Below are 26,386 nucleotides of genomic sequence, written 5' to 3'. Positions count from 1 at the left end.
CATAATCTTCATAATCTTCCCAGGCCTCAGTTTTATCACTCATAAAATGAGAGATGAATGTTCTCCAAGTATTGTGGTAGTGCATAGTTGTAATTTTGCTTTTACAACATACTATTGGTCCTACTTGTGGGCAGTGTGGATCAAGAGCTGCCCTTAGAGTCAAGAGGACCTGGTTGGAGTTTTGCCTCTGACACATACTGGATACATGCCTATGGGTAAGTCACTTAACCTTTCAATACTTTTGGCAGTTAGTTCTCTGGAACGCTAAGATGCAGGCAGAGCACGCTGATCTCTTTTAACAGAGGGCATTTCCTCCGAAGGAGGAATCAGGAAATCATGGGTCTAGACAACAATATCTCTGATTTATTTGGAATGCAATCCATAATTATTTTATCCATTCTATAGGAAAAAAAATGTGATTTGCATTATTAGGCTGAGGGTGGAAAAATAGGCACAGTCTTTATAGTCATACCGTATATGAACAGGCACACACACTCATACTAAGAATTCAAGCATACTACAGTAGTAGATGGGTTTAGTTGATTTATTCTTCAATTATTCGATGCATCTGTGATCTCACCAATGGGAAATCCCAACCCATCCACACTTCAATCACACATTCATCAATCTACAAGTCGATTGATGATTTATCCACAAACAATCAGCAATGATTTATTAGGTGCTAGGCACTGGGGATACAAGTACAAAAGTGAGATAGTTTCTACCCTCGAGGGGCTTACATTCTAATGGGAGATATACCTCATACAGGGAAGTTGTGGCTAGGGTAGGCAGCTTTGGTTTATGAAGGCAATGGAATTGGGTGGGTGAGGGAACAAGGCAATAGATGGTCACACACTTTCCATTGGAAATGCTCGTATTATTTTATTATTGTTCGCAGAATAAGGGCAAGAGGTGGAATGGAGTAGGGGGTGGGCATGACGTGAGAGTTCGTGTGTGGGCAATAAGACAAGATAGCAATAGTAGGTTGGCCCTGGCGTCTTTCGTGGTGGATGGGTAGATGGAGTGTGAGATGCGATGTGGAGCCAGCTTGGTGAGCTTTCACTCACTCGCCAATCAAGACTGCTCAATGCCAGGGCAAAGTCCCAATCTTAGGCGGATTAATTCCATTAATCCTATCTGGAGGTTCACTGGTCTTGGTGGGTAGTACGGATGCAGCAGCAGAGAAGATGACAAGGTGACCACGCTACATAAACCTTGATGTTCTGGTGGAAGGCTAGATAGCTTCTCATCCCATACAACTTTTGTCCATGACCTCCCACAAATCTTTCACAGAGGAGTCATCCACTACATGGAAATTGTGCATAGTACTACATAGAGATAGCACTTGAATATTACATTCTCATACATACCTGCAACTGAGCACAAATGCTTATTGGGACAGCAAACAAAAACAATAAAAAGTAAAGAAGAATATAATTGAAGGAAAAGCTCGTAGCATAATGTATATATATCTTTATTGTCTAAGTCTGTTAAGGAGCCATGAGAGACATAGAATACAAGTCCAGAACTAAGTGCTACACAGGACTGTGTAACAGGTTCAAATCCCTCTTGTGTGGGACAAACCACAGGCTCAAAATAAACAAAAACAGAGGTGTCTCGGTTTTCTCAAGGTAGAAACAAAACAGAAGCTTTATTTGATCAAGTCTCGCAAGAATTGGGCATCTCCCACTACCAGGGTGGGATGGTAGTGCAGAGAGGCAAGGGGGAGAAGGCAAGCAAGGGGATATATAACCTTGTACAAACAATTCTAAGAAATTCCACCCCTAGAGGCTGGACTCCTGTCCCTATTTGCTGGGACAGGTGGCCTCACAATCTATCCCAGAATAAGTTTATCCAATACTAGCGCAGAAACTACAGAATTACCTTACAGGGAAATCTCAATGTTAAGATGACGGCATGGGAGTGGGCTAGGGGAGGGGGAAAGGGGGAGACCATCTGATTTCCCCGAAATCATATGATTTACAGGAAAACGAAACTTAGGCCTAGTGAGGTCTACATCCTAACTAAATTTGTACTATCTGAGTATTACCTTGCTTGATTTATTCATGGGAAGCTTTCACAAACAATCTTGTATCCCACACACTCTGAAGAGTGGAAGACTTCTTGATGAAGTTTTTGTGATCTGTGGGTGTCAACCTGCAAAGGAATACTGAGGGATTCCTTTCACACCCAGGCCAGTTACCTGTTAGAATAAAACAGATTAAAATGTAAATCATCTCCATCTCCTTTGATTCTTTGAAATCATGACTGGGGAACTATGATCTAATGTGTTGATTTTAAAGCCGAAGACACAACTGATAACAGAAATGATGTATGTGACCCACTGCTGTGTATAAGCAGCAACTTGGCTCAAACAACAGCCATTTTCTCAGCTGTCAAGACACCTCCCTCTCAATAAATCTGCAATATGCCCCACCTGAAAGTGGAATGCCATCATCCACAGGGGAAAAAAAAAAGAAAGAATCGGGCCTTTTATTTGTGAGCCACCGATAGGTGAATAAAAATGATTAAAAACTTTTTCTAAGAGTCCTTCACTGTCTTCTTTTTTCAGTTGAATGATCAGTCTCAAGACAACATGGGCTGTTGTCTGGACTAGTGAGTAGAATGTTGGGCCTGGGCATCAGGAAAACCTGGGTTCGAATACCACCTGTGGTGTTTAGTAGTCAGGTATTTCCAAAACAATCAGAACAAAAGCACAAAGAGATAAAGGAAAAATCTTCAATTCAGGATACTTTGCTACTTAGACAAAAGAGCACATTTCCCATAAAAAGATTTGTTTTCCTTGGTAGAAGAAACTAATCCAACCGATCAAAGTCTCATCCTATGCATCAAGGTCTTCCATGAAAGATCAGTCTGCAATGAGCTCCTTCTTTGAATTGTCAGAGCATTTATTGCCTGGGCCCTTTTTCTGGATAATCCCATGCCGCCTTCCACTGTTACTTAATTGTTTTATTACTATTGGAAACACTTGCTTCCAAAACTGGATTGGAAACTAATTGAGGGCAGGTACTATGTCCTCTAATATTTCTTTTGTATCATACTTGGCACTCATCCCAATGCTACGGAAAGAGCAAACACTCAATGAATATCCGTTAAACGCATAAAAAGTCATAGCCTACTCCTAGGATACAGTGATAACACTCAGTTTCTGAGGATACTACTAGATCCTATCTATTTGCCAGGGTTGTTGTAAAGACAAAATGAGGTAATATTTGTAAAGTGCTTTGCAAATTTGAAAGTGCTATATAAATGTTTACTATTATCATTATCAAGAGAGTAAAAAAAAAACTATTAAAACACCAAACAATAACTTCTAGAACATTTCCTATTGTTTTTTTTTTTTTTGGGTGGCTTTTGTTGAGTCATTTTTCGGTTGTTTCTGACTCTTTGTGACCCTATTTGGGATTTTTTTGGCAGAGATACTGGAGTAATTTGCCATTTCCTTCTCCAGTTCATATTACAGATGAGGAAACTGAAGCAAATGGCTAAGTGACTTGCCCAGGGTCACACAGCTAAGAAGTATCTGAGGCCAGATTTGAACTCAGGAGGATAGTGTTCCTGACTCCAGGCTTGGTCTTCTATCCACTATGTGATGATCTCCTTGACTCACTCAGTGACTCACCCTCTCCTTCTCCTCTCCAAAGGAAGGTAAATTTTGATGGCCATAAACTGCCCACCTAACTTGGGGTTTACTGGCAAGATTGCTTCCTTCCTTCCTTCCTTCCTTCCTTCCTTCTTTCTGTCCTAACTTCCACAAAATCTTAAACCAAGTTCACTCTGAAGCTCATAAATAGGTCCCTGCCTAAGCTCCACTTAATGGCTGTATTTTGGGCCCTCCTGGGGCAGAGTGAATGTCAATAGTAACTGTTTCTCTTTGGAACAGCAACCCTAAGGGTCTTCCCCTCCCAGCTTGATTTTTTTCTTTTTCTTTTTTTCTAATTAAAGGGGCCATCCCTTGACCCACTTTTTAAAGAGGCCTGTTCACTGAATGGGTGTTGTCTCACTCTAAGTGAGTACATGAAAAGGCCTTAGCCCAAAAGGGCCAGGGTCTCCCATTGCATCCCGGGTCATCTCCAGTCATCCTGATGAATATCTGGTCACTGGACCCAGATGGCTCTGGAGGAGAAAATGAGGCTGGTGACCTTGCACAGCCCTCCCTCACTCAAATCAAAGTCGACTGCAAGTCATATCATCATTTCCCTGATGTCATGGTCGTCCTCGAAAACAAAGGACAAACATAACAACAACAATATGAAACAAAAGAAGGTCTATCCATATGATTAATTAAAAAGAGCAAAATAGATAATACCTTAAAAAGAACTATACAATTTTATTTTCAGCTACGCAGTTGTAACCAGAATGGCCTTTGTTTTCTTTGAGTGACTCAATTTATCTTAGTGAGCTTTACTAGGTGCTAAGCCCCAGGCCCAAACCCCATTAGGTGTTAATGTAATCCATGTGGATGTGAACCTCCCAGGGTCCTAAGGGGAGGGGCCAACTCAAGAACCAATCACCAGAGCCTGAGCTCTGGTGATTCAGATGATGTTTGATGATGTCTGAAGCCCTATAAGAAGGGAGGACAGAGCCATTTGTGCGGGGCTCTGGAGATGGTGTTGATGAGGAGACTCTGGACAGCTGTAGCTAAGGAGCCCTCCAGCTTGTAAACCCGGATATTGAGATTTTGTTGAACTCTGGTAACTATGTGTTGGGATTGAATCAGACAAAGTCTGTTGATGTTTGTAATTTGTTTGCATTTTGTTTTGAAGTTCAGGGTGCTGGTTTTTTCCCCTGAACTAACTGAATGATATTTGAATGCTGAATTAAAAGTAAGCTTGTCAACCCCTTCACCTTGCTTTCCTTAATTAAGCAGATCAGAAGAATCTGTGCTGTTGGCAGCTTTCTGGGTGCTGGCTGTGGGTGAATCTTATACCCCCACAGAAGCTGCTAGCCGGATTGTTGAAACAACAGTATAATATTATGGAGCCTTGGAAAATTTCTGGCATATCCACTATGATGAACAAATTAACTCATAGGCAGGAATACCCCCCAAGAAACCTTTTGTGTTTCACAAAACATCTTTTTACTCAAGATGCGCTTATTTGGCTGTTAACTAAAAACAAGTAGATTCTTTGTGAAATGGATGCTTTGGGTTTCAGAATCTAAACCTATATTACTAATAATATGAGAATGGAGCTCACCTCAGAGGTAGGAAGGTCTGGTTTTAATTTCAACATAGACTGTCTGATGATCCTGGGAAAGTCACTTAACTCCTTTTTGGTGTAAGAGATTGTCTAAGTTCTAAGACTGTAAGTTGCAGAGGTGTCAAATTGCATTGACATCAAAAGTTTCCTCACCTAATAGTTCTCTATACTACATATCACAGGTCTACCACCCATCGCTATCCCTAATATTATTTATTCAGAACCAATACATATATTAAAGAGTTTAAACATTCCCCATAAGATATTATTTATACTAATCATTTGTTCAATGACCTCCTTTCTGGTAGAGAGTATAAATGTACTCTAGCCAAGTTCTTCTGGGGAGTTATCAGAGATTCCTAAATCATCTTAGGAATATGAATAATATTACTTTTGTATTATTATTCTTTACATAGTAATAATGCAAGTCATTGTTCTTCAGTCATGTCTGACTCTTCATAACCCTATTTGGGGTTTTCTTGGCAAAGATACTAGGGTTATTGGCCATTTCCTTTTCCAGCTCATTTTACAGATAAGGAAACTGAGGCAAACAGGGTTAAGTGACTTGCCCAGGTTCACATAGCTAGTAAGTGTCTGAGGCCGGATTTGAACTCCGTTCTTCTTGACTCCAGGCCCTGGTGCTCTATCCACTGTACCACCTAGCTGCTCAATAATATAAGTACTAAGAGCTAAATAAATGTTTGTTGCCTTCATATTTATACAACATTTTAAGGTTTATAAAGCACTTTCTTTTATAACAGCCCAGCTAGTGGCCTGTTTTGCTGCATAAACAGATGAGTAAAAAGATCCATTGTCTCAATACCTTGAAAATCTCTCCTGCATGAGATTCTCTTTTCAATTCTTCTTGGCTCAAACCATCAGAGGCTGAAGTGACATAGAGTTCAGAGTAGTCTTTCCCACCAAAGCAGCAGGATGTTATCCTAGGGGTGGGCATCTTCACTGTCTGTAGTCTTTTTCCTATAAGAATTAATGGAAACAGATCACATTTGTATAGAGTTATAACTAGCTCTTGGGTCTGGGGCAATCAGCTTTTTAATTCATGGTATGATAATAATATGATGTAGGATAGTATAATGCAGAGGTGCCAAGCTCCTGTGTGTAAACCACAAGCAGCCCACTCCAAGTATGGCCAGAATCACATTAAAATGTAACTGGGAATTATTTAACAAAATAAATAAAAATATAATACAACATAGATAATGTTAATTTGTGGTTTTCTAAGTCAATAGTCCAAACTCTATTGGAGTTTGACACCTCTGGTCTAGTGGATTGAGTATTAGATTCCATAATCACCCAGCTAGTAATTGTTTGAAATAAGAGTTGACCCCAAGTCCCAGGCTTCCAAGTTCATCATGTTATCTAGCAGGATGCACCACTCACTACTCAAGAAGTAAAACATTCCTTATTTCGGTTACATCTGCTTTGAAAAACTTAGTAACAATGATTCCCTTATTTCTCCCCAGCAGGTTGCTTATCAGGAAAGCAAAGCAACATCCTGGGCTTTTAAATTTTGTTGTTTCATTTCTCCGATGTTAGGGCCAGCCTTTGGCAAAATTGTGAAGTAGGCAAATTCTGTTTTAGTTGCACAGTCTCTCCCTTTATGTACCCTTTCCCACCCCCCTTATTATTTTATACATCTTTCAGGACCCTGTACAGTATGGTCTCCACTCTCTCCCTTTTATCACAATCTGCTTTCAATATCAGTCAAGTATACCCTCATATAAATTTAAGTCCATATATCCTCTCTTAGGAAGTATGGAATAGTCGAAAGAATGCTGAACTTTGAGACACAAGATCTAAGGTCAAATACAAAACCTGGCACCTAGTAGTTATATTATTATAGACAAACCTTTTAACCTCTCTAAGCCCTAGTGTCCTTATCTATAAAGAAGGAATAATAATATTTTTGTATTTACCTAGCACTCTAAATGTGTTATGTTATTTGCATTTAAGCCTTATTGTTGGTGGCAGAATGAAAGGCCTTATCCCGCATTAAAGGAATTCTGGGCATCAGAGACTAGGTGGGGGAGATGTTTTTTATAAGGTAAGGTGTCCTTCCTGGTACTCCTAGAATTATACCACATCTTCCACCTTCAAGAAGAATTTTCCCATGAGAAGAATCTCCATTCAAAATCATGACATTGTGGCTACAACTAAGAGAAATTTAACCATGGTCATAAGTACTGAGGAAAGTATTTAATATTTAGCATTTTAGTATTTAGAGAAGTAACATAATATATTGGAAAGACCTCTGGACCTGGAGTCAGAAGAGAATTGGGTTTGATTCCAACCTCTTGAACTCAGGTTAGCTCTGTGAACATGGCTAAGTCATTTAAACTTCTCTAGGGCTGAGATACAGTTAAGAGGCAAAATAAACTCATTGCAATTAGGGATTGCTTCATTCTACTTATTTATATCAGCACCTGGCATGGCGCCTGGCACACAATAGTCACTTAATAAATTTCTTGTTGATTAACTTTAACCTAAAGGAGAAACCCCTCTACAACATACCTTTTAAGCCTTTGCTTTAAGATGTCCAAGAAGGATTTGCATGAAATAATGAAGAGCAAAATGAGCAGATCCAGGAGCACCGTATACAGTACCAACAATATTACTTTAAGAACAACTTTGAGTGAATAAGTTATTTTGACTATTATAAATACTAAAATTAATTATAAAGGAAATATGAAGAAAATGGTATATGCATCTAGAGAAAGAACTGATAAATAGAAGTATGTATAGAATAATTTTACATACATACACACACATACATATATGTATATATATATATATACCTATTTGTGTCTAATGGTGACCATCTGTAGGGCAGGGTGGAGGGAGGGAAGAAAAAAAGAAAAAAAATTTGAATGATAACTTTGTTGTATTTTTAAAAGGAATAGTAAGTTGTACAGAATAGATTTGCAGTTTCACGTGCAATCAGCTTTTTTATTATATTACATTATGGAAATGCTTGTTTTAGTCCATAAATCAAAAATAAAATAATATTTTTAAAAGACCTCCAAGGAGGGGAAAGGGAAGAGATAAAAACATTTATTAAGCATCTACTATGTGCTAGACACTGTGCTAAGCACGTTACCAATACGATCTCATTTGATCTCACTACTTCCTGTTGTGTCCGTTCCAATGTGAGATGGTTCTTATTATTAGGAGGTTTGTCTTCATATCAAGCTAAAATTCGCCTCTTTAATTTCCAGCCATTGCTTCTATTTCTGCTCTCTGGGGCCAGGCAGAAAAAGGGTAATCCTTCTTCATGCCAGCTCTTCCTATACACAAGCAGCTACTGTATCCCTATACTCTTTTGTTCTTCAGTCTACACATCTCCCTAGTTCTTTCATTTGATCCTTATGGTGCAATCTTTAAACCAGACTCTTCTTCTGAATGCTCTGTAGTTTATCGACCTTTTTAGATAAATATAATTCAAAACACAGAAAATAAGGGAATCTATATCCACAAAAGTTCCAAGTCCTTGGCTAGTTACAAGATGTGAATGCTCATTTTCTAGTTCCTGCATTGCTAAAGCTAAAACAAAATGACTCAGATGCATACCGCCAGATGGCAAAGTAAATGTGTTAGTCCCAATTTTTAAAATTCTATATACAAAAGTGCAAACATACAATTCAGATGAACTTAGGGGTGGTCATTCACTTTATAAAAAGGCACCTTCATCAATTGGGGAACGGCTGAACAAGTTGTGATATATGGATGTCATGGAACGCTATTGTGCTATAGGAAATGATGAACAGACGGACTTCAGAAAAACCTGGAAAGACTTAGATGAACTGATGCCGAGTGAAGTGAGCAGAACCAGGAGTACATTCTACCCAGCAACAGCCACAGTGTGCGATGACTGACTTTGATAGACTTAGCTCTTCTCAGCGATGCAAGGACCCAAAACAATTCCAAAAGACTCATGGTGGAAAATGCAATCCACATCCAGAGAAAGAATTATGGAATTGAATGCAGATCTAAACAGACTATTTTCTTTTTTTGTTTTGTTTTGTATGTTTCTTTCTCACGTTTCCTCCCATTCGTTCTAATTCTATACAATTCTAATTCCATACAACATGACTAATGTGAAAATATGTTTATAGGAATGTATATGTAGAGCCTATATTGGATTACATACTGTCTTGGGAGGAAGGAAGGAAGGAAGGGGAGAAAATTTAAAACTTATGGAAGTGAATGTTGAAAACCAAAAACAAATAACTAAAAAAAAGCATCTTCATTTTATCATTTTAAAAAATTTGTCAGAATTGATACAACTAGCCTCCTTACCCTTTCGATTGTACTTGACACTCCTGTCCACCATTTTCTTTTTTTAATAATCTCTTCTTAGCTTATATTACTTACATTAACCTATCCCAAGTCTCCTCATGTTGCTCATTCTATATCTCCTTTCCTGACTCCTCAACTCCTTGCTTTCAAAATGTAAATTTTAGTAATTTGGTAAGGAATTCATGCGGTCTTGCATTCCCTGAAGTTTTGTCTTCACCTTCTCTTCTCTTGCTACACTCTCTTCCCTGGCAATCTAATCTGGTTCCAATGTTTCAATGATCACTTTTATGGAGAGGACACCCCCAGGTTAATTCACAGGATCACAGAATCTGAAATTTGGAAGGGATCTGAGTGGACATCTAACCTACCCCGTACCCCAAAGGAATCTCCACTATCATGAACCTAACTAGTGATCATCGAGGCAGCCAGGTGGCAATATATACATATACATATACATATACACATACACATGCACATATACATATACATACATGTGTGTCTATGTATGTATATATACACATGTATATTGTGTATAGATGAAGTTAGGAAGACCTGAGTTCAATTGCTGCCTCAGATACTTACTAGTTGTGTGACCCCTAAGCAATTCGCTTAGCCTCTCTTGGCCTCAATATCCTTACCTGTAAAATGGGGATAAAACATTGACATCACTGGGTTATCATGAAGATCAAATGAGATGACGTATGCAAAGCACTTTGCAAACCTTGAAGTGCTATAGAAATGCTAGCTATTATGCGACCTCTTGAAGACTTTGAATGAGGTAGAACCCACTACATCCTGAGGCAGCACATTCCACCATGGACAGATCAAATTGTTAGGGAATTTTCCCTGACAGCAAGCATAAATTTTCCTCTTTGTGATTTCTACCATTGTCCATTAGGGCCAAATAGAACAAGTCTAATTCATCCATCATGTGACAGTCTTTCAGACACTTACACACAACTATCATGGCTCCCCTGAGTCTTCTCTTCTCCAGGCTTAAGCATGCCCAGGTTCTTTCTTTGTTTCCGGCCCTGACTTCCCATAATCCTACATTTCCAACAATCTGTTGCTCCATTGACACCTCAACCTATACTTCTCATATTCCTCTCCCCATCCCAAACCAGTCCTTCATCCTCAGAACCCAGAAGTTATCCTTGACTTTTCCCTCTCCTTCATACCTCCTATCCAGTGAATCCCCATGTTCTACCAGTCCTTGTTTTACGATAGCTCTCAAATCTGTCTCTTCCTTTTCTTTCTATTTTAATTCATACTGCTCCAGGATCAGGTAATATTACCTCAAACCCAGACAATTAGCCTCCTAATTTTTCACCCCACCTTAATCTGCTCCCCACTCATCCAGCAGTACTTTTTAAATTAAAAAAAATTTCTCCCACTTAATAGTAGTTCATTTTTTCCAATTACATGTAAAGATAGTTTTCAACATTCACTTTTATAAGATTTCGAGTTCCAAATTTTTTTTTCCCTCTCTTCCCTCCCCTTCCCCAAGACACACACAATCTGATATAGGTTATACATGTACAATCATATTAAACAAAGTCATTGGCCTCATTCTCTCTTCTAATGTCATCAAAGTCCAGTGGCAAGACAAAAGTCAGAATGACTGGCAATGGCCTAGAATGCAGGGTATGACCTTGGCATCTTTGAAGCCTAATCAAGCTCTAAGAACTCCACAGCACTTGCTTCAGCCGCCCTCATGGCCATTGGAACAAATTGTTCTCATCTGCCCATTCCACTGGGGGACGTCTTCACATGCTTAGGATGGACATCACAACTAACTCGCATCCTAACTCACCCACAGGTTTGGGGCTTGTCAGTTACCCTCAACCTGGTTTAGCCCATCTGCTTACCTCGATATGGCTGCTGTGCATGCTACAACTTCATGGAGTCACAGGTGAGAGTTGAGTGCCAGAGAGAGACCAAGGGTGAATGAGCAGCTCTGAAAAATGTTTGGCAAGCCTTCACACCAGGGGTATGAATACTCCATATGCCCCTGTTTATTATTATTACTATACTTGGCACATAATAGATGCTCATTAAATATTTGTTGAAGATGCAAAAAAAATAGTCACAGCATCTAGTGAATTTAAAATTTGATCAGATTTATGTGAAAATCATTTTGCTTGTGACTTTTGAGGGATGTTGGTCCATGTAAGAAGATAACCTAGCATAAATAATTTCTATAAGAAAAATGAAAGACTGCAAAAGTAGTGAGGGCAAATCAGTGACTATTCCCTTATTTCTGTCTCTCTGAAGTCAGCATACCAGCATGCCACTTCCAACTGGAAATGCCTACAACCCATTCCAAAAACAATCCCATGTCTGACAAAACTTTTCAAAATTTCATTTGCAATATTTTACCTGTCTCAGGGTCCACGCGTATTACTCTTCCAGCATCAATGCAGGCCACCCACAGCTTCCCTTCAATGTCAATGCACATACCATCAGGCATGCTTTCTTCCTCTTCCAGCTTATACAGAAGCCTTCTATTGGCTATAAAAGGAGAGTAAGAATGGGGCCTTTATAAAGTCATAGACTTATAAAATCTCATTGTTAGAAGGGGCCTCAGAGGTGAGCTAGTCCAACTATCTTGGGAAAATGTCCTAAGTGCCGCCCCCATACCTCCATGCAAGTTAGGCTGGATTTTCCTTAAAAAGTATGGAAACTGTCCTTGAGATTTGATTGACTTGGGAGACTAAAGCGTACAACCACAGGTCATCAGGTACACTCTGTTGAATCAATGATTTATCCTGGATGAATACATTTTCTCTGCTATGACAAAGTAAACCCCCTTTTGTTAACTGTTAGCTAGATTTCTAGCGTCTCATTTCATTCCAATTTCAAATGAAAACTTCCTGGGTCTTAGTCAGGCCCAGACCATTATATCAACTTGTACTCCAATCATGAATCCCATTTATGATAGATAACCCTGACAATATCAACCTCCACTTAAACACCTCCAGTGATAGGAAACTTACACCTTTCAAAGCAGCCAATCTCCTTTTGGAAAGTTCTAATGATTAGGAAATTGTTTTCCTTAGAGTGCTGAGTCAAATTCCACCTTCCCTGTAATTTCCAGCCTCTGAGACCAAGAAAAGTGACACTATTTCCTCTTTTAGGTGACTAATCTTCATTATTTGAAGACATACTTCTTTCTTCAAACTTCTTTCTTTCTTAATCTCTTTTCTCCTAACTACGCATTTCCAGTACCTTTAATTGATCCTCATGTGGCATGTTTTGGGGCTCTCTATCTATCCTGGTCACTCTCTGGATTTACTTTAAACTCGTCTTGAGATATGGTCTGACCAGGACAGAGTACAATAGGACTTTCACCTCCCTTGCTCCAATTACTATACTTTACATCAGGGCTGTCCAACCTTAGGTTTTTATTGAAACAATAGACGGTATGTTTTGATTTGCCATTTTAGCTTGGCTTCGTTTACTGAAGCATTTATGTAAATTTCTATGCTTGTAGGCGGACCACATAAATCACACTGAGGACCACATTTTGGACATCCCTGCTCTGCATGATTGCACCTAAAATTGAATTATCTTTGCTGGCCACTGCATCATAAACTCAGAGTTCAATACCAACATCGCTGCCACCCACACCTCAAGGTCTTTTTCCATGAACTGGTTTCTTACCATGTCCACTCCCATCTTCCCATCCACACCTCTTTGGGGTATAGACCTACTAGTGGACAAAGGGTATGCATAGTTTGATAGTTATTGAGGTATAGTTACAAATTGCTTTCAAGAATGGTTGGACCGCTCTACCAACAGCATATTAAAATACCTGTTTCCCACAGCTCCTCCAGTGTTTGTCATTTTTCTTTTCTGTCGTTTTAGCCAACCTCACAGGTGTGAGATGATACCTCAGGATTGTTTTAATTTGCATTTCTCTAATTATTAATGATTTAGAACTTTTTTCATATAGTTATTGATATCTTGGGTTTCTTCTAAAAACTGCTTATTCACATCCTTTGGCCATTTATCAATTATGGAATAGGTCTTATTCATGTAAATTTCATTCAATTCCCTGAGAAATGAAACCTTTATCAGAGAAACTTGCTGCAAAGATTTTCCCCAGTTCCTTACTTCTAACGCTAGTTGCAATAGTTTTGTGTGCGCAAAAATTTCTTAAAATTTTATGAATCAAAATTGTTCATTTACCTCCTTTGAACCTGCCTCTTGTTTGGTCATGAACTCTGTCCCTATCCACAGATACAGGCAATTTCTTCCACATTCCTCTAATTTGCTTATTCTGTTACCCTTTATGTCTAAATCATTTGTTGTTTATCTTGGTATATGGTGCATCACTTGTTCTTTTAAAATGGTTGTGACTTATTCCATTTGGTCTTGTGAGTCTTTTGGGGAGACTAAGGTTGAGCCATTTTGGAGGAAGAGGGGTAACCCTTTTGGAAGTGAAATATATTCCTATTGCCTCACTAAAGAGTGGGAATTATAGCCTCTTCAATGTCGATTACTTTCCTGAATAATGTATGTTTTGATGCTTATTGGAAGACACTAATTGTTTACAATGCATGCAGTCTAATACCTGTAGGTAGAGCTAAAATGAGCTAGAGACAAAATCTGTAGAGATGAATAAGCCACAGAGATAGGAATGATTATTGAGAACCCTCAAGATAGACTTCAATCTGAGGACTAAAAGCATAAGGTTTGGCTGTTTTCTTACTCCTTCCTCTATTTCTATACCACCATTATCCCAGTCTCTGCTGCTTGAAATCTCAGTCATTTTTAAATTCCTCCTTTTTCTTCATACCTTCCCCTAAAGCTAATTTGATAAAAATCATTCTTTGACAAAACCTTTCTCTTTCATTTCCACTGCTACCATCTAGCTCAGACTTTTAAAATTTATTCTCTAAACTAGTCTCCCTGTCCCTAGCTTTAACCCTATTCAATCCATCCTGCACATTACTTGGAGATTATCGTGCTATGCATACAGTAAGCATTTCATAAATGCTTAATTTAGTCATTATTTTTCTGAAATAAAGCTTTTATCAATTTGTATCATCTTCCTAGGACACAAGACACTTTGATCATGTTATCCCTAGTCAAAAATCTTCAAGGGCTCCCCGTTGCATAAAAAATAAAATCCAAGTCTGGCATCTTTCCTATCATTAGGTTGAACTATTTAAATCTTGCAGTTGTTTCACTTTTTACAGGTATGTTTTGTTTCCTCTGTTAGATTGTGAGATGCAATTAGGGCAGGATTCATTTTTTTGTCTCTCTTTGTATTCCCAAGACTTAGCCTAGTTCTTGACACATAGTGGGCACTTAATAAATGCTTATTGACTGATTCACTGACAATCCTTCCTTCCTTTCTTCATTTCTTCCTTCTTGTTTCCCTTCCTTCCTTCCTTCCTTCCTTCCTTCCTTCCTTCCTTCCTTCCTTCCTTCCTTCCTTCCTTCCTTCTTTCTTTCCTTCCTTCTTTCCTTCTTTCTTTCCTTCCTTCCTACCTTCCTGCTTGCCTTCCTTCCTTCCTTCCTTTCTTCCTTCCTTTGTCTCTCTCTCTACCTCACCTAACCTAGAAGTTCAACAGCCACTCACAGGCCTAATCTGAGTGCTCTTTGGCATCTGTTCACTCTTCCGTGGTGTGGACACTCAGTCAGCTTTAGCCCATTGTAATTCAGAACTCCAGAGATCACATGATCCACCAGCCCTAGCCACTCCAGGAACAGCGATTACAACACCACTCCCAGTAATTTTTCTATTTAATTTAACAAGCATCTGTTATACAATAAACCAGTGTGAACCCCAAGGAAGAGTAAATAGAAAATACAGACTGAGTCAAAGAATATTATTCAGAAAAGCGTGACTGCCGGTCCTGAGTACCTTCAGTTCTGTACCAACACATCAAAGCAATATTCTTTGATGTTTCATAACAATGGGAGTTGTTGTGAATTTTCCATTGCTATCTGGGTAAACCAGTTATCTTAGTTGGATGAAGGAAAGTACACACATAGACCTACAGAAATTTAACCCTAAAAGCAAATTCAGAAGTTATTTAGTCCAACCCTAGTTTTACAGATTAAAACAAACAAGAACCCCTCTTTCCTAAAATATAACATGACTTGCTGAGTTCAAATAGCTAGGTAGTAGTAGAGACAGAGCTCCTACTCAGATCTTCTAACTATAAGCCCAGCCTTCTTTCTACTATCCAAGCATTGCCACAGCAGGTCAGACAGTGGCCTGGGCAGTCCAGCGCTCTGTATTTCACAGTAGCAAGCAATATTATCATCAAAGGGGTTGTGGTCTTTTTGATAAGATGGCCTTACTCATTGGTAATGAAAGCAACTGCCCATATCATGGCCATCAGCAAGGTTTCTCTGCCCTAAATTATCTCCCCCATCTACTTGGGGAATGGGGACAATTCCTTAAACAGGTGGAGACCCATCGATTCTATAATTAAAGCCTAAAGTGAAAATAGCCCTAAAGGAAATATTGCATGGACAAATTCATACTAAGGTTAAAAAAAAAAGACTTTTCAAAGGGCAGGTTTTACTAGGGGAAGGGAAAGAGAGAACCTGAAGATACTAGGTATTTTAAATCAGGTAGTAGGCCCAGAAAGCCTATGCATGACTATACATGTTTCCTTTCTTTTCTCAAATGAGGGGGAAGTAGGAAGGAGAGAAGATTTTCACTGATTAAAAAAATGGAATTTAATTAAAATTTTTAAAAATTCAACTGCTTCACAATTTGTCCTATGGCCAGGTTTATACCATGGTAGCTATATCAAGGGTAATGCATGGACCCTAAAGTAATGGTAGGTTTTCTTAATAGTTCATCACAGTATTGCTATCCACAAATTTATCAAAACCATTTTTGAATCGGTTTCTATTTTTCTTGAATTACTTGTTAGGGCAATGAATTCCATAAATTTATTAGCAGTGATATGAATTATTTGTCCTATTTGTGCCCTTCTCCCCATCCCTGCCTTGGAGGACAATTCCACGTTCACATCATCTGTGCCCACTGGCTTAATAAGAAAGCCATTCCAGGAACACTGAAATAAAAAGGGCCATAAGATCATATTCATACCGATTTTTCCTGATTGCAGGTCATAGTCAAAGGCATGCACAGCATATGTCAGGCTATCAATGTGGTACAATATTTGATGATCCAAGGACCAGTCCAATCCATTTGAGATGCTCAGCTTGTCCAATTGCTTTACCACAGAGCAATCCGAATAGAGAGTATAGAGAGACCCTTGTTGTTTCTCCCACACTCCTGGGCTAGATTGCTCAGCCATTGTACCTACAAGGATCAAATCAATCAATCAATATGCATAAATCACTTATTTTGTGCTAGATAATGGGGAATCAAAGACAAAAAAAGAGAGAGAGATAGTGTGCTATAATGGTTAGTCAGCAGGCCCTGGGTTCAAATCTTGCCTCGGACACTGGCTAGTTTCTAAACCAGGAGCTGGAATAATAATACTAAACTAAATGAAAATTGTTTCTGGCAGACATATCTGAAGTTCAGCGTACAATATTAATTTTTGTTGACACAAGCTGCTTTGTCTTGAGACTCAGTTTCCTCATCTGAGGAACAGAGATAGTATTTTCACTGTCCTTCTCACAGAGTCATTGTGAAGAAAGCATTGAGGTAACTTTAAGAAACAATACAAATATGAGTCATTATTACTATTTCCGTCCTTACCAGCCACAAATCTTCCAGCCGGGTCCACTTTGCCATCGTTGAACCTGTTGTTCGGTTTATCCTGTTCAAGATGACAAACGGTTGTCACTGATTGGCTTTCCCAGTTCAAGAGGCCAAATCGGGTTCCAAGGGCTACAACATAGTCCCCACACTCTCGGAGAGCCACACATCCTACCGGGGCATCTGCAAGAAACACAAAGGAGGAGAAACAATAGAGAACAAGAATCACTCCTAGTTATGCAGTGCCATGCAAGAGAATAATCTGGTCCAACTCCTGCTCGTGATTCTGGGACAAGTAGCAATTCACAGCTTTCACTTGAAGATCCCCCATGATTGGGGACCCATCCCGTTTTTTGAATAGCTCTAATTTTTTTTTTATTTTTAATTAAATTTTTTTTCAAGATTTTTTATTTTTAGTTTACAACACTCGGCTCTACACAATTTTGAGTGCCAGATTTTCTTCCCGCCCTCTCCCCTCCCTCCCCAAGACAGCATGGAATCTGATATATCTTCTACATATAACTTCACATTGAACTTATTCACACAATAGTCAAGTTGTAGAGAAGAATTATGACCAATGGAATGAATCATGAGTTCTAATTATTTAGAAGCTTTTCCTTGCATTGAATTAAAGACCTATCTCCCTCCCTATTATTCTACCCTCGGGTCCTATCCTCTGGGGCCAAGCAGAATAAGTCTGATCCCTCTTCCACATAACAATCCCTAAAAATTTTTGAATAAAATTTCAAATATTTATGTCCTCCCCTCTCTCTTCTCCTTAGTCTTCTCTTCTTCAAATTAAATATTCCTAGTTCAATCAATCAGCCTTTATATCATATGGTTCCAAGTCTCCTCATCCTTTTGATTGCATTTCTCTGGATAACTTGTCAATTTCCCTTGTGAAATGTGGTACCCACATATGGCTACAAAGCTCCAGATATGGTCTAGCCAGGATAGGATACTATCTAATACTAAGCTTCTGTAACCAGGAGTTTCACACAATGTCAACAGGGTTTCTCTGCATAATTCAAGCTAACCACATGTGTTTACACAGGGTTTAGTGCTTAGGGATTACAAAGTTCTTGACTGTTCTTGGCCAGTCATGTGTGACTCAGCACTAAAAGGAGCTTTGGGCATGATGAAGCAATCCCTTTATGAATCACTGCACCAGAGAGACTGATGATTAGTTGACCACTAAAAGGGAATAAACCATCTTCATTCGTTTCTTTCTCTTCCTTGCTACAAAGTATGTGAGTATCTTCTTGCTGGTGGTATGGGGGCCTGTTACCCTTTCCCACCCACTTACTCCCTATAGTGACCATTCCTACATGGCAATGTGGCACTCAGCTAGATGAGCTTGAACCTCTATCTGCCAGTTCTACTTTGTGATTCTTTGTTTGTTGGTAAATAACCAAATAGTTGATCTTGAGATGGTCCAGTCTTGTGAATTGGAGAGGTTAGATCCAGGGTCCATCAGTCAAAGATGACTGGAGGTAAAGGAAATTTCTTCATCTGACAAGATGACCACTGACAAGAGGCTGAGCCCCAGCCCTGATCTGCCTTGCCAGAAGACAAGGACTTGAAATTATTTGGCCTTTATAGAGACTAGGTAAAATTTAACAATGCCTATTCAGCATTTCCACAAAATATTTCATGTTCCAATGCTTAAGTCTCAGCAGAGACATATCATATGGTTCCAGTACTATTGCTTGGTTAACTTAAGTTTCTGTTAATACATGATGAATGTAATAGTATTACAAATTACTGTAACCTGTTTTAAGTCTTGTCAACATGAACTGATGAAAATCTTTCATATATAACATTTCTTTTGTGTGTAGGAATTAAATACCTGTCCCATACCTGATTTATATTGCACATTATATACTTTTCTACTCCTCACTTTGGGAAGAATTTAGATATGAACCAAACCTACATTTAAGTAATTTTCCTCTAGGGTGAGAAGAGTTTAACTCATCTCATTAGAGGCCAGACTTCCCCAGTACTGAAGTTCATCCAATCACCAAGTACCTAGTCCCCTTAGGGAGAGAGGAAAGACAGACTGACAGACAGACAGACACAGAGACACAGAGAGACACAGACAGAGAGAGGATGCAATGCCCTAATCCCTCAGCACCCAGGAATGGTTTGTTAATTGTTAGACTCCTATTAATGTAGCCTAAGATTACATTAGTTTTTTTGTCTACCATGTCATGATGCAGAATTGTATGGAGATTTTTTTTTGTATGAACGACTTTTTTTTGCCATTTTTATTTTTTAAAAATGTAAATAGCATTTTATTTTTTCCAATTACAATTTCCAATTACATTTTTCCCAATTCCAATTACAAAATGAAAATTTTCAACATTAATTTTTAATAACATTTTGAGGTCCAAATTTTTCTCCCTCCCTTTCTTTCCCCCTCCCCAAGACAGCAAGCAATTTTATATAGGCTACACATGTACAGTCATGTAAAACATACTTCTCACATGAACTGCTTTGTACTCATGTGTCCCCGTACTTGTGTACAGTGGAGTCATATTGCACAAAAGGATTAGTTTCTAAATTCAGTACAAAAGGCAAAAAAATCACATAAGACAGCAATTACCCTAGAAAGTCCCTGAAATCACCTATAAAAATTAATTGTTGTTCAGTCATGTCTGACTATTTGTCACCCCCTGGACCATATTGTCCATGGGGTTTTCTTGGCAAAGACGCTGGAGTAGTTTGCCATTTCCTTCTCCAGGCTATTAAGGCAAATAGAAGTTAATTAACTTGCCCAGGGTTACACAGTTAATAAGTGTCTGAGGCTGAATTTGAACTCAGGTCTTCTTGACTCTAGGCCCAGTGCTCTATCCACTGAGTCATCTAGCTGCCATAAAATATAGTACAGTATAAGTGGTTGTGGCTAGGAAAAGGTTCAGGTCTTTTTCAAAGCAGGCAGTTTGTATCAAAGAACAGATGGATCCAAAATAGTTGCTATGGAAAAAATTGAAAGAAAGTTTGATTTTTTTAAATAACATCTCATATCAAAACTTTTACTCAAATAGAAGAAAACAAAAAAATAGGCAAAGACTTAGTTGACAGGAAAACTGACAATAAAAGGGAAAATACTCTTGGAAAAGATTTATCGGCTTACCATCTTGGGGAGGGGGGAGGCAAGCGAGGGAGGGAGAAAAAAAATTGGAACTCAAAATCTTGTAAAAGTAAACGCAGAGAGGGCAGCTAGGTGGCTCAGTGAGTAGAGTGCTGGCCCTAGAGCTGTGTGACCTTGGGCAAGTCACTTAACCCCAATTGCCCTGCCTTCCCCCCCCCCAAAAAAAAGTGAATGGAGAAAACAACAAAATTAATAAATATTTTAAAAAAGATTTATATATGCATAATTACGTAAGAGGGTGATCTCACAATCATATAACTGTTACTTCTTCCTACTTCATCTTGAGGTAAAAGAGGGCACCAAAAAGTCTAAGAGAACACAAGGTATGTTAGCTCACTAGGAATGCTAGAACAAAGAGCTCTGGCTGCCTCTTTCGTAATCTGTATCAGCTTGACCAGAATGAATATCCATGGTCTGTCGGTACGATGAAGAGGAGATTCTAAAATTACACGGGGCAAAGGAGATGCTCCCAGCATAAAAGGCAAATCCGAGACCTGCTGAGGGAACAGCAGATTCACCTCTCCCATTCAACACTCAGTCTAAGCCATAAATTAAACTTGACTAAGTTAAATGAATCTATGATTTGATTCCTTTGTATGTGGTTTTTTTTTAAAGCCCAAGTGTAGGATTTTTTACATTTATTCCTATTGAATTTTATCTCACTAGCTTCAGCAGACATTGTAGCTTGTTGAGATTGTTCAGGAACTTGAGTCTATCATCCAATGTATTAGCTATCCTTCCCTGCTTTTTGTCATCCACAAATGTTGTGTACATATCATCTATTCCTTCATTTAAATATGTGGCCTTTAAAAATGGTTAAACAGAACGTGGATTCCCAAACACCTCTTTGTCATCCATCTCTTTCACATTATCTGAGCTTTGCCTTCTTCTGTATTAACTCTCAATGAAAAAAATATGGATTTGTTCTATTTTTCAATTTTTCTATCCTCTTTTCTTTTTAAAAATTCTGAACTTAAGAAATAAAACAAGCATTTCCATAACAAAGCGGAAATAGCAGACCCATTGCGTACAAGTTGCTATTCCGTTTAAATATACAACAAAGTGATCATGTAGCTTTCTTTTTTTTTCCCCTTCCTTCCTCCCCCACCTCCACCCTAGAGATGGCTACCATTAGACACAAATTAACACAAATGTGTGTGTGTGTTTGTGTGTGTATGTTCTTTCTCTGGCTGCCAGAAATTTTCCAAGGCTCCATAATTTCCTTCCTAGGGCCTTTACAGTTAATTTGGGTATTTATAATAGAATGACTTATCACTGTAAGTTGTTCTTAAAACCATACTGCTGTCACTGTATACAATGTTCTCTTGACTTTGCTCATTTCCCTCTTAACTATTTCATGCAGGTCTTTCCATGTTTTTCTAAAATCATCAAGCTCATAATTTCTTATATCAGAGTAATATTCCATCATGACCATATACCACAATTTGTTTAGCCATTCCCCGATGGAAGGGCATTCCCAACATTTCCATTTTTTCCCTGCCACAGAGAGCTGCTATAAATATTCTAAAACATATAAGTTCTTTTCCCTTCTTGGGAAACAGACCTAAAAGTGGTATTGCCAGGTCAAAGGATATAGGCGGTTTAACTACACTCTGGGTATAATTCCAAATTGCTCTCCAAAATCATTGGATCAGCTCACAGATCTGCCAACAACGAATTAAGGTCCCAATTTTTCCATATCTATCCTTTTTCTGTGGAGAAGGAAACTTCTTGCTAGTCTTTCAAAATATAAAGACCGGCTTCAGGATTCTCTAACTAATAATCCGTTCAATTTTCAGTTGCTTTGTCTTTGACGTCACTCCTTGATACAGCTTTCATTAAGCTGGTGGTACAAAGCCTCACAACATTAGGGGCACAAGGCATTTTCCAGAAAGAGTTCTGGTCTTTTTTCTCCCTTCAAATATCAACCAATCAGTCAACAAATATTTATTAAGAACTTACTGTGTGCCTGGCTCTATGCTAGATATGGAGGATTCCAGTACAAAGAATGATAGGATTCCTATTCCCAATAAATTTTGTGATAGGATTCCTATTCCCAAGGAATATAAATTTTGATCGCTTATGCTTCACAAGGTATCTTGGGGTTTGGGAGCTAGATTTTTTTCTTCTTCTCTATTATTTAGTTACTGAAAATTGAAAGTAAAATTCTGGGTTTCTTCTAGAAAATACACTGATTTATTGAAAATTCTGCCCCATCACCAGAAGAGTTTTAATTTTTGTGCCTTCTGTCTTATTATTTGGTAGGGGGAGGTAGTTTATTTTACACATAATACCTCACGCTCTTGCTCTAGAGATCAATAAATTGTTTTTTTTTAATTTGGTACCTATTAAGCTTCAAAGTACAAGTGACCCTACAGGCCAACAAGCAATAACCTGATTGATTGCCCTCTGGTGACGTCTACCTCCAATTTCACCATCAACACTTGCTAACGTTTTCTTTACAGACTCACAAACACCTGCTCCCTTCCTTTCTTCAACAACACAACGCTATGCAATAAAAGCTAGCATTTAAATAGAACTTTAAGGTTACAAAGTGCTTTATATATGTTAAATTGCTTGATCTTCACAATGACCTTGTGAGGTAGGCACTATTATCCCCATTTTACAGTTGAGGAAATTGAGGCAGACAGAAGTTAAGGGTCACACAGCTCAGGGTCACACAGCTAGTGTCTAAGGCAGGATTTGAACTCAAGTCTCAGACCCTCATGATTTTCTGAAAAGGATTATTGAACTAACAAGTTAACTACTGGGTGATGCCCAGTGATAATACAAAAGCAGAAGATAGAGTCCTTCTCAAGACACTTACAACCTAGTTGGGAGGGGTGTTCTTGTTGTTGTCCTTCATTCTCGAGGAGGACGAAGGACACCTTGAAGAGGATGTCAGGAGGGTGAAGTCCTGACTTGCTAGTGAATTGGATTCAAGTGAGGCAGAGCTGTGCAAAGTCATCAGCCTCACTCTCTCCTCCAGGGTCATCGGAGTCCAGTGACAAGACATAGGTCAAGATGACTGGCAATGGCCCCGGATGTCGTGGCTGGACCTGGCCCTTTAAAGTTAAGGTCTTTCCCAAGTTCTGGCCAGAACAGAAACAACTGCTACTTACACTCACTCTGAGCCATCAAAACCCAAACAATGAGCAAGTGAGGCTTGGGTTGGGACCCATTATTGACCAATCAGTGAGAGCCAGAGTTTGGGTTTAAAGGCATAGTCAAGTAGTTCCATTTAAATGACAATTGGCTTTAACAAAGTCTGGTTTTTCAGAGCTGCATTTCAAGGAATCATAAATGAAAACTACACAGGACAAAAGAATTAGTTGTCTCGGTTTAGAAAAAAAACAAAACAAAACCAAAAACCGAAGATGGAACAAATAAATGGGGAAGAAGAAAAAATCTAGCTCCCAAACTCCAAGACACCTTGGGAAGTATAAGCGATCAAAATTTATATTCCTTTGGACAGAGCACACACATGTAAGAGTGTGACTCTCCACATGGACAGAAGGGAAAAAGGAGAGAGATGTGCATAATAATATGAAGGGAGCAGTTAGAGAACAATACACATGTATAATCAGAATACATATATAAAATTAGGTGCTCACATGTACAAAAATATTTATAGCAGATCTTTTTGTGGTGGCAAAGAATTGGAAATTGAAGGGATGCACATCAATTGGGTAATGGCTGAACAAGTTGTGGTATATGAATGTCATGGAATGCTGTTGTGCTATAAGAAATGATGAACAGGTAGACTTCAGAAAAACTTGGAAAGACACGAACTGATGCAAAGTGAAGTGAGCAGAACCAGGAGAACATCTTTCACACAAACAGCAGCATTGCTCAGTGACCAACTTAGAGAGATTTAGTTCTTCTCAGCAATACAATGATCTAAGACAGTGCTGTCCAAAATGTGGCCCGGGGGCCCATGCAGCCTGCAGTGTGATTTATGCAGCCTGCCTACAAGCATAGAAATTTACATAAATGCTTTAGTAAGCAAAGCCAAGCTACTGCAGAGCTCTCACTAAAATGGGAAATCAAAATATATTGTCTATTGTTTCAATAAAAACCTAAGGTTGGACGGCCCTGATCTAAGACAAATCCAAAAGATTAATAATGGAAAATGCAGTCCACATCCAGAGAAAGAACTATGGAGTCTGAATGTAGATTGAAACATACCATTTTCACTTTTTTTTGTTTTTTCTTTCTCATGGTTTTCCCCTTTTATTCTGATTCTTCTTTCACAACATGACTAATGTGGAAATACGTTAAATATGATTGTACTTGTATAGCCTATATCAGATTGCTTGCGGTCTTGGGGAGGGGGGAGGGAAAGGAGGGAGAAAAAAATTTGGAACTCAAAATCTTATGAAAGTGAATGTTGAAAATTAAAAATTAATTTTAAAAAATTTAAAAAATTAAATTAAGTGCTCACTTGTGTGGCACAGACTAGATGTGCCCTTGGAGTCTAGAGGAGAGCTAGAGGCTTATTTCAAGAGCCATCTTCTACATGAAGGCTTTCCTGGGACTCTCAAGGGTTAGTGCCTTTCCCACTTGAAGGTTACCTTGCATCTGCTTTGTGTTTTATATACATGACTGTACATGTACATGCTGTCTCCTGGATTAGAATCAATCAATAAAGCAACCAGTATTTATTAAGCACTTACTGTGTACCAGGCACAGTGCTAGGCTCTGATGATACAAAGACAAAAATGATGCAATCTGCTCTCCAAGGAGTTTATGTGCTGTGGATTAAATATAATTATATAAGCTCCATGAAGGTAGGAATTATTTTACTTTTATCATTGTATCCCCAGAAGGTGCTTAATCAACACTTACCAAATTTTTTTTAACTTAATTTAACAAACTCAATAGGACTGGAGTGATCAAGGAAGGCTTTGTGGAGGAAATGAGATTTGAGGGGCCTTGAAGATGAGAGAATTTGAACAGGGAGAGGGGAAGGGACATGTTAGATAAAGAGAACAGGACAGCCAGGATGAATATCATCACCACAGACCTAACATTAAGATGATTTTTTAGGATTTGAACTTATCTCAGTTGGTTCCCCTCAACAACCCTGTGAGATAGATACTGTTATCATCCCCATTTTATAGAGGAGGAAACTGAGATGGAAAGAGAAGTATTCTGTTCACACTTAACACAGCTAGCAAGTATCCGAGGCAGGATTACAACCCAGGTCTTTGGGTTAACTAAAGGAGAAGGCACAAGTCAGGGAATAGTAGAGAAGTGAGACTGGCTAGGTCAGATGAGGCCAGGTTATGGAAATTATTTATAAGACTTTTTTTAAATCTTGAAAGTCAGAAGAATCTGGACTTGATATTATCAGCAACGGCTTTTATTTAGGAAATAGGAAGCCATTTTTTTTTGTTTCCCTTTCACTCATGCACTGTGTTTGCAGTATGTTCATCTGCCCTATTACCTGTAGACTAGCAAATCAAGAAAGCTCCTTCTCTTCATAAAGGAGCAGCCTCTCCTCCTTACCCAGGGTCACACTCTGTATTTCGTCAGTGACTGGGTTCCATCTGCAAACCTTCTGTGCGTTGATATCCACATAAACAAGGTGACCGGTCCTTTCATCCCACAGAGGACACTCTCCCATCCGGTTCTTTTCCTTCATGATAGTCTCTATCTTAATAGAAGCCATTGCCTGAGAAAAGAAAGTGAATAAATGTCAGTAAATCCACTGACTGAATCACACAGCTGGCGGGGTCTCGCTTACCTTTTGGACCGGCTGGACCTGTCTATTTGAGCCATCTGTTTACAATACTGTCTTTAAAACGACACACCGAAAATTCTATTCAGGGGAGGGGGAAAAACTCATTGGACATTATGTCTCATTATCAAACAATAACTACTTATTAAGCATCCTACTATGTGCCAGGCGCTGTGCTAAGGTCTAGAGATACGAAAAGAGGCAAAAGACAGTCCTTACCCACAAAGAGTTCACAATCTAATGGGGAG

General features: G+C 38.8%; 1 protein-coding gene across 2 annotated transcripts; it reads right to left on the bottom strand.

Moving 5' to 3' along the window:
- Positions 1-2,139: 2,139 nt before the first annotated feature.
- LOC118838908 (regucalcin-like) lies at positions 2,140-26,069 on the bottom strand. 2 transcript variants are annotated; one of them, XM_036746286.1, is made up of 6 exons: positions 25,907-26,069; positions 17,242-17,424; positions 16,621-16,836; positions 11,919-12,050; positions 6,046-6,200; positions 2,140-2,203 (listed from the first exon to the last, which is right to left on the bottom strand). In XM_036746286.1, the coding sequence occupies exons 1-6, from the start codon at positions 26,067-26,069 to the stop codon at positions 2,153-2,155; spliced, it is 900 nt and encodes a 299-aa protein (XP_036602181.1). In that variant the 3' UTR covers positions 2,140-2,152. The 2 variants fall into 2 exon arrangements, with proteins under 2 accessions (XP_036602181.1, XP_036602182.1); XM_036746287.1 differs by lacking the exon at positions 16,621-16,836.
- Between the last annotated feature and the right edge of the window lie 317 nt (positions 26,070-26,386).

This window comes from Trichosurus vulpecula, chromosome 2 (assembly GCF_011100635.1).
Source record: "Trichosurus vulpecula isolate mTriVul1 chromosome 2, mTriVul1.pri, whole genome shotgun sequence".
Taxonomy (NCBI): Eukaryota; Metazoa; Chordata; class Mammalia; order Diprotodontia; family Phalangeridae; genus Trichosurus; species Trichosurus vulpecula.
The sequence above is the reverse complement of the archived record's forward strand: the minus strand, read 5'-3'. Positions and strand labels throughout refer to the sequence as shown.

Bases quoted from the DNA above. Each gene is read 5' to 3' on its own strand.
- LOC118838908 (XM_036746286.1), bottom strand. From the start codon at position 26,069: ATGGCTTCTATTAAGATAGAGACTATCATGAAGGAAAAGAACCGGATG. The intron at 16,837-17,241 runs GTAAGGACGGAA...TGATCCTTGTAG, and splicing joins GGCTGGAAGATTTGTGGCTG to GTACAATGGCTGAGCAATCT. The intron at 12,051-16,620 runs GTATGAATATGA...CTCCTTTTATAG, and splicing joins CCTGCAATCAGGAAAAATCG to CCAATAGAAGGCTTCTGTAT.